We start from the raw sequence: 9,376 nt of genomic DNA, 5'->3' as shown, positions 1-9,376 counted from the left end.
ACTTAAAAAAAGCGTTGTAAAATACTATTTTTCGCGTAGTGTAAAAAATTAATATATCCTAATTATCATTTCAATTTAAGAAATTGAACCGTCGTTCATACGAATGTATTACTAGTTGATTATGGAGATACGATCATGAGACATAACATTTCAAAAACATTTTTTTTGGTGAGCCCAAAATTTTGAAGAAGTTTAACAATTATATTATATTACACTTGAAAAGTAATTTTACTTTTTTTAAAAATGTATCAACAAAATTCACACAATATGAACGTGGAGAAGAGAAGTATACAGCTTTCAACATATCAAATGTATTTGTAATTGTCATATGAGTTATACTTGCAAAGACAAAACTAATTTTACTTTAATAATTGAAAGATATTAACTTTAAATCAACTTCTAAAATAACATTTTTTTTTTCTTTTTTTCTAAAATTCCTTCCACCAAATGTAATCTTATTCAATGACATTTCTATTAGTCAAAATTCGAACTATTGTTTGTCACGTTTTAAGAAATTAACTTGTTTCACTAAACTAAATCACGATTGATTATAATAATAACTTTAATACAAAAATCATGGATTTTATGAAAAATAAATAATAACTTTGTTTATATTCCCTCTCTTCTCGGGTGGGTTTACATGGACATATCAACAAATGGCCTAATTAAAGATAGTCACTTACTAATTATATTAAAAAAAAAAAAAGAATTTTATCTATAATAAAAAAAAAATGTAGAGAAAATATTATATTTAATTAAAATTTACTAAAAAATAGTAAAGTCACTCTTTGATTCGAGACCATATTCGACACCCTTTCTTTTCATTCTCGTGATGATTTTTGTTGGGAGATACTCATCTGGACTAATTTATAAGTAAAAATATGTACTTTCACAGTTTTTTTTTCCAAACTACTTTCATATTTTTAATGTTGATAAATAAGTTGCTCTCTTTGCCGCGATCGTTTGGAGCATATGGAAAATCCAATAAATATAAGCAATTTTGTTTTTGTTTATAGTTGGAAATAAACGGTTATATTAAACATTTGAGCGAACCAAGTAATAAGACCGGGTGGTTCAATTTTAATAAGACCGTTACTTCCTTTATATAGAACAAATCACAAGAAAGAACGAAAGGTAGTTTACTTATATAACCTGTAAATATGTCGGAGAGTGGCAGCGGAGACACCGCAGAGAGTGTTAGAGGTGAACACTCATTGTCGTGGAGACTGAACGTGAAGGACTTTAAATTGCCACGTCATCACCATCATCATCATCATGATCAACGTCCACGTTCCTTCACTTTCAGTGGCCTTGTTCGCAAACCAAGTAACCATTTCTTTCTTTCTCTTATATTGAACAAAATTGCATAGTCTTCTTGTGTTGTCAACATTGCAAATATTAATACACTCTCTGTTTTTTGTTGAATCAATTACGAGTTTTATGCTGTTTGTCCAACTTTTTCATTTTAATTATTTGTACCCAGAAATAGTATTTGCTTATAGAAAAAGTGTAGGTAGTCCGAATACTTCAAATTGAAAAATGTCTCGTGTTTGAATGTCATATGTTTGTGTTCAATTATTTTTGTGTAAATCATGGTTTTTTAGTCCTGACTTAACAAAAAATATTTAAATTAGTTCTTGTTCATATTTCGTTGATTCGAATATTAAATTTAGTTTTTTATTGAGTTAGAGATCAAAATAATAGTGTTTATATTTTAAAGGATTAAAATGATAGTTTACTTATTATTTATTTTTATTTTCTTAAATAAATTGCTATTAATGTTTATGTGTTAGTATCGTAATGTTGCTTGTGTGTAACCTTCTTAGGAATCATCAGCTTATCTGTTCTTTTCGAAGATTATGTAATAAAAAAGTATCTTTTTGAGTTTTGGGTCGGTTTCGTTTTGTTTGAAATATTATGTGGTTTTTGACTTTTTTCTGCTTTTGTGAGAATCTTTAGGTGTAAAAAGACTTATTTTCTTTGTTTCTTTTCCTTTTTTGTATTGTAAAAGAAGTTGTGTGAGTAAGAGAATATATCACGCTATTGCGTATGGATTTCTTTTTAATTCAATAACAACTAAAATACAGAAGGTGTGATTGTAAATGTGATTCATAAGTTATGTTGTGTGTGTTAAAAATATCATGTATGTAAAACAAAACTTCTGACATACTAATGTCATTTTATGTTAAAATATATATAGTATATAGAAAAATTAAATGCTTAAAGCTTAACCAAATTTTGAAGTTTAATTATTGGAATATGAGAATGAGTGCTTTTTCCTAAAATTATGTATGATATATTGATTTACAAATCTAGGGCATGTTCCCTTTGAAAATCAGTCTCTAATGTACTTTGTATCTTTTCTTCAAGTATATATATACATGAAAAGGGTTGTTGATTTAACAAATTTGGGACTATAGTATCACTAACAGTGATTTTAAAAATTTTAACACCACTTGTTATTAAGATAAGGGAAGAACAATTGAAAAATTTGTAACCAATTTTTGTTGTGAAGTGATTTTCTTCTGTGGTTGTGTTTGATTTCAGAGAAGCAACGCAAGGTTGCAGAATATTACAAGAAACAGGAAAGGCTCCTTGAAGGATATAATGACATGGATACTATGACTCAAACGGGACTTTTCCCAGGAACTCTTACTGAGGTACATTGTTAATTTATCATCATACGATTCTAAATTGTAGTTGCAGTTACACTGTGAACTTGATATCACAGCAAAATACAAGCAAGTTGGTAAGTACAATTGTGATGCTGTTGTGGAGACCTGTAAAACGTTAAGGCCACAATTGCAGTTTCGGATATCAATTTAGCATTATCATATCATATGGTTAATAAATGAAACTGACAGTTTAAAAATCCTGTAAACCACATAATACAGCATGCATCTGAACTTGATAATCTCAAACACATGTTATTTAATATGATGAGTAAATTAAGTGATAAGGAAGCATTATGATTGATTTGATTCTCAGGATGAAGAGAAGCAACTAGCAAAGAGTGAGAGAGTAGCGGTGAATGTGTCAAATGCAGTTAACTTGGTACTATTTACAGCAAAATTATATGCTTCAATTGAGAGCAGATCATTAGCAGTGATAGCTTCCACACTGGATTCTCTCTTGGATCTCTTGTCAGGCTTCATATTGTGGTTCACTGCTAATGCAATGAAAACACCAAACCATTATCACTATCCTATTGGAAAGAAACGAATGCAGCCAGTGGTAAGTTCAATTTTTCTGATGTCTTCCTAATTCTAATAAAAGAATTATCTTTTAGTCTTTACGGGGCACTGCTTAAAACGTTTTGTGGTTCTTTATTAAATATAAAAGATACTTAAATTGTAGTCGAAAAAAAGTATTAAAAAATTTATTTCGACAAACATTTTAAGTCATGTCTATTAAAGTATCTTTTATATTATTAAAGAAATGCAAAGTATCTTATACAGTGTCCCATAAAGACCAGCGTGTTACATTATGGTATGAGTGCATATATATATTGACTAAGACTTGTTATGCAGGGTATCATTGTTTTTGCATCAGTGATGGCAACCTTAGGATTGCAGGTTTTGATTGAGTCTGCCCGGCAACTTATTTCAAAGGTAATAATTTTGAGATTATTGTTTCTTTCATTATGAATAACTTTACACAATTGATGTTAGTAAACCTGATATTTTAATTTCTTGTATAATTCTGTGTTATAGACTAAGCCTGAAATGGATCAAAGAGAGTTCAAATGGATGATCACGATCATGGTATCTGTGACCGTTGTCAAGTTCATTTTAACGATCTATTGTCGAAGATTTACGAACAAAATTGTCAAAGCCTATGCACAAGATCATTGTTTCGATGTTATTACTAATTCAGTTGGATTAGCTGCTGCTGTGTTAGCTGTCAAGTTCCATTGGTGGATTGATCCAATGGGTGCTATTATTGTGAGTTCATTACTACCACTAGATAAATGGATTTTACAGTTATTAACTCTGTTTAGTTTTGCATATTTCACTATTGTGTTGCATGTTTTCCTTGACTTGCACATAATTCTTCTAGTGTCCTAGATTTCAATTTCGTTGTTTCTAGAACAATAAATTCTTAGGATATGTTTGGATTGTATCATTGACTTTTTGCTAGATTAAACGATCAATTTCATCTTTTTGACATATACTCTCTCCTACTTTGTCCCTTAAATAAAAAAGTAATATCTAACTATTGTTATATCTGTCTCGTTAGTACCTTACGTTTTGTCAAATTCTTCCTACAAGACTTTAATAATTTGTCATCAATATATAAAAGCGGATAAGTGACTTGTTATTATTTTTATTTACTTGAGGACGAAGTAGGAGAGCGGGTGTAAGTTCATAGAAAAAATTGGTGGTTTAATCTTTATTTGGTAGCTGCTTAGGGCAAGTCAACGTCATGATTATCATATTTGTCTCATTAATCCGAAATTTGTCTCTAGACGTATACTCACTTCTACTTTTCCCTCAACTAGTCTTTAATTATTATCATAAATGTTTCATTACTCTTAACATTTTGTCAAATTTTTTCGATAAGAACATATTGTTTTGTATCATCATTATATAATAGCAGAGACTAACGAAAAATGTGTCACAAAACGTCAGTTATTCTTTTATTATTTTTATTTACTTGAGAAAGAAGTAGGAGAGGGAGTTAAATTCGAAGTTGGTGGTTTACTATTTATTTGTTTGTGAAAATAAATTTCATGATTAATCTAATGACTATGATATTTAATGTCGAATGTAGATAGCATTGTACACAATTAATACATGGGTGAAGACAGTGATTGAGAATGTATCATCTCTTATTGGAAGGACAGCACCACCTGATTTTCTAGCAAAGTTGACATATCTAATATGGAATCACCATGAAGAAGTTAAGCACATAGATACTGTGAGAGCATACACATTTGGTGCTGATTACTTTGTTGAAGTAGACATTGTGTTGCCAAAAGACATGCCTTTAAATCAAGCACACAATATTGGTGAGACACTTCAAGAGAAGCTTGAGCAACTTCCTGAAGTTGAAAGAGCTTTTGTGCACATTGATTTTGAATTTACTCACAGGCCTGAACACAAGATGATGGTGTAAGTAATAAATAGTATTGATGTCACATAACACATTGATTATTATTTTTATTTATTTATTTTTTTTAAATTATACATATGAGACTAGGTGTTCCTTTCTTATGTTACTGATCTATTAGTATCATACAGTGTAAATGAGAATATAAAAATGATTTGGATTTTCTCATATTTAAATTAAACATGAGTGTTCATCATTTCACCATTAAAATGTATTGAGTTTCACTTATAATTTTGAAGTCGTAAATTTTAATACATTTTAATGGTAAGATGTAATCTCTCATGTTTGATTCAAATTTGAGAAAATTCAAATTGATATAAAAAGACTCATTAATTTTTTTTTTTTAATTTGTATGCATTCATATTGTGTCTTTGTTCATACTATCAGTTAATCATATTCATTCGATTATTAAAAAATGTGAATTTTATAATATGTATCTTAAAATTCATACAACAAATAAGGATGGTTTGTTAGTTTTCTATATAAAAAGTTTTACATACATCAAAATTATTATTCTCTTTTCTATAATAATAGTAGTAGCAGTTTAGAAGCAAGGACTTAAACCACCATGTGCAAGCTAGACTATTGCACAAGCCTAAAAATTACTATAAATAATTTTTTTTTTCTTTTACTCACGTTCTTTCTCCTTTTTTCATATATTTTTTCTTTTACTCACATTTTTTCCCCTTGCTCTCCGTCTTTTTAATTAGTTAAGAGATTAATATTAACTTAAAATTATATTTAGATATTATTTATAATTTATTTATTTTAATAAATTTAAATAAAGTATTTTTATATTTTATTTGGTAAAAGTACAATATCTTAAAATAATTTATAATTATTAAAATTAATTTTTTTTATTAAAGGTCTAATTTTTAAAATTCAAACCTAACCTAATAGATTACAATAGCAACATTTATGGATCTTGATACTTATGTTATCTTCACTTAACTTTTTATTAATCGATAATGTGGGGCAAGCAGCAGTTTGTTAATAGTTCCAACAACAAAATTTGTCTCCTATTATTAATATTAACTACATGTGTATTGTATGACAAATAAAAACACTATAAATTAAAGTATAAAATATAAATAAACAGTATGTACAAAACAATTGATTAATTAATAGAATATTATTTAGAATGTAATTATTATACATTGATGATGTAAAGTAATTTTTCTTATATTGTAACTGCTTTCTAAAAAAACTACTCTTAGTCAATTTTTATTGGATGTCTTTTGTGTTTTACAGAAAAAAAATAAATAATTATGATTACTTTCAAGTATCTCATTTAATATTGATAAACATTTAAGCATTAGTTAAAATATATTTCTAATTATTATTTTGTGTTAGCTCTATTTAATTTTATATTAAGATAAATCAAAGACATGTGTGACGAAATAAATAAAACATTCCACTTACGTGCCCACGTGAGAAGGAGAAAAATTGCAAAGAAGCCAAGTAATACATTTTTATTTATTTAGTCAATAAAAAAATATTTTTATTTATTTAGTCAAATAAAAAAAAATATTTCTATTCATTCAGTAGAATAAAAAAAATTAATTGGATTTCATGGCTACATTTAATACCACTCAAAATGGTAAAACAACAACCTCAAATTCTGCTACAACACGTTCTCTCTTTCTCCTCTCTCCAATATCTTTGAAAAACCCATTACATTGCGCATTGAAAAATCAATGGCTTTTCTTCTATGCAATCTCAATCTTTCTCTGTTACCTATATCCAAATCAAGAGTCAAACACAAACCCTTTCACCCAACGTTTTCATCACCAAAACCCATTTCTCAATTCTCGTTATTGTTCACTTCAGTCCAAAGAAAGAGTTCCACTGCACAGGTTGCTCAAGTGAATACACCACTATCTACTCAAGACAAACAGAATCAACATCAAAAGGATGAATTTTATCTTAATCTTGGTCTTGCTGTCAGGACCCTTCGTGAGGATATGCCCTTGATCTTCATCAAAGATCTTAATTATGACATTTATAGGTAATTTTCTCATCTGGGTATGTAAATTTTCTTCATTTGGATGTGAATTTATGATTTTTAATTGGAATTAAGTGAAAATAAATTGGGTTTTTTTTTTGTGGAAATAAAAAAAAAATTGGATTTTTAATGTTGTGTTTTGGTAATTTTCAGGGATGATGTAACATTTATGGACCCTTTGAACACATTTAGTGGTATTGAAAAGTACAAATTGATCTTTTGGGCATTGAGGTTTCATGGTAAAATTTTGTTTCGTGAAATTGGTTTGGATGTATATAGGATATGGCAGCCTTCAGAGAATGTGATATTGATAAGGTGGAATTTGAGGGGTGTGCCTAGGGTTCCATGGGAAGCTAAAGGGGAATTTCAGGGTACTTCGCGGTATAAATTGGATAGAAATGGGAAAATTTATGAACACAAAGTTGATAATTTGGCATTCAATTTTCCACAGAAGATGATCAAACCGGTTTCGGTTTTGGATTTGGTTACTGCCTGTCCTGCAAGTCCAAATCCAACATTTTTATGGGGTCCTTTGGATTCCAATTCTTCTTCATGGTTAGAGTTTTATGAGGCAGTTAAGCATACATTGGATCAAGAACAGCAGTTGCTGCTACCACAAGATGGTTTGGCTACATGTTCATAGTCATGTTTGACAATGTATAGTATAGATTTTAATAGGTTAGATGTAATGAATTTGGTCAATAGCATGCAATGTTGTTTCTCTCAATAGATAAGAGTGTATATAGATAGGGATGGATGAAGAATCAAGTTGTTCATCCTATATGCTATACAGATAGAGATGGAGAAATTTCATATGTTTGGTGTGTTTATACATATGAGGTAGATCTATATGCTATACTCAGAATTTTATAATTTAGAATTAACTTTGATTCTCTTACAGAATGGAATCTTGTCTTTTTGGTTCTCATATAATTTTTGAACCATAAGTTGTTACTTTTTAAACAGATGAATTTTATGCATTCTTTCATACATCTTCTATGTTGTAATATAGTTTCACTTTAGTTATTTCTCATTGTCTTATATGTGATTAAATTAATTAGCACCAATTTATATGGCAATCATATATTATGACGCATGACCACCGCTTGTTTTAGGTGTGTCCCATGGTTGACACGTATCGTACACCAAACTCAAGTGGCGAATTTTAGACGGTTCGTTTAGGTTTCCATGTGTCTGTGCCTGTGTTGTTCGTGTCTATGTCTGTGTTGCTTGACATATTATCATCAAAACAGGGAATAGTTTACTGGTTTTCATCTAAAATGTATCTCTTGTTAGATTTGATGCCTAAAAAAGGATTGTTGTTGTTGTAAGTTTTCATGTTTCTTGTCCTTTACTTCATTTTTTCCTTTGGTTTCATGGTAGTTTATTTAAGTTTTGCTATGAAAATTCAAAGGGTTGATAAAATTTCATGTATAGAAATCCTCATTTTCTTTTCCTTTTTATCTCCACTTTCTTTTGGGGTTACATGGAATTTATTTAGATTGATCTTTTTGACATATGTTATTTTATTTTTCTTTTTGAAGAATTGACTTATGTTATTGGTAGACTATTTTGTGGTTCAGGTATGCTGAAGGAGAAAATAGCACTTGGATGGGAAACAAGTTCCTCCTTTACACTTCAAAATTAATTTTTTAATGACTGTTTTCATTGCATTTGACTGATAGAGCATGCAATTAATAGATGATTTAGATAATTAAGCTAGATGTAGAATTTATATTAGTTGAGCTTTTACACTAATTAGTATTTAGTTGGACTTTTTAGGTATTAGGCCTTTTATTTCATAATCCACTATTAGACATTTAAAATGAACCACAGGAATGAAGTAATTATGTTTCTAATTTTCTAGATAGTATTTTCTTAGTGTCTCCTTCTTAGCTTAGAACCTTAGTTTTCCATAGTTTTCATAAGTCTTCTTGGTAGTAAAAGAGTCTATCAATTTGGTGCTTTCACATTGAAATGTAATTGCATGTTCTATCATTGACTTTCAGTATATATCTTCTGTTTGCTAAGAAATTTGAATTTAGTTTCTTTAAAGTGAAAAGTTGGTAAAATGATTAAATTAATTGTTAATATTATAACTATTAATAATTAGCCATGCATATGCATATAATATCAACAATTAATCTTTTTTATTAATAATTGATGTTATTCACTTTATTCTCTAAAGTTAATTATTCACTTTAGAATATCCTAATCCAAGAAATTTGGTGATCATGGCTTACCTCAGTTTTACTTTTT

At 28.8% G+C, this 9,376-nt stretch overlaps 2 protein-coding genes across 2 annotated transcripts; both read left to right on the top strand.

The window, feature by feature from the left end:
* Window positions 1–967: 967 nt before the first annotated feature.
* On the top strand, window positions 968–5,327 carry LOC101488694 (metal tolerance protein 10). The gene is made up of 6 exons (XM_012718525.3): window positions 968–1,326; window positions 2,548–2,660; window positions 2,989–3,234; window positions 3,531–3,611; window positions 3,714–3,944; window positions 4,774–5,327. Exons 1-6 carry the CDS (start codon window positions 1,161–1,163, stop codon window positions 5,116–5,118), a joined length of 1,182 nt encoding a protein of 393 aa, XP_012573979.1. The 5' UTR covers window positions 968–1,160; the 3' UTR covers window positions 5,119–5,327.
* A 1,383-nt stretch (window positions 5,328–6,710) lies between these two features.
* Window positions 6,711–8,143, top strand: LOC101502808 (uncharacterized). The gene is made up of 2 exons (XM_004509989.4): window positions 6,711–7,120; window positions 7,271–8,143. The coding sequence occupies exons 1-2, from the start codon at window positions 6,810–6,812 to the stop codon at window positions 7,758–7,760; spliced, it is 801 nt and encodes a 266-aa protein (XP_004510046.1). The 5' UTR covers window positions 6,711–6,809; the 3' UTR covers window positions 7,761–8,143.
* The last annotated feature ends 1,233 nt before the right edge of the window (window positions 8,144–9,376 follow it).

This window comes from Cicer arietinum, chromosome 7 (assembly GCF_000331145.2).
Source record: "Cicer arietinum cultivar CDC Frontier isolate Library 1 chromosome 7, Cicar.CDCFrontier_v2.0, whole genome shotgun sequence".
In the NCBI taxonomy this organism is placed as follows: Eukaryota; Viridiplantae; Streptophyta; class Magnoliopsida; order Fabales; family Fabaceae; genus Cicer; species Cicer arietinum.
The sequence above is the reverse complement of the archived record's forward strand: the minus strand, read 5'-3'. Positions and strand labels throughout refer to the sequence as shown.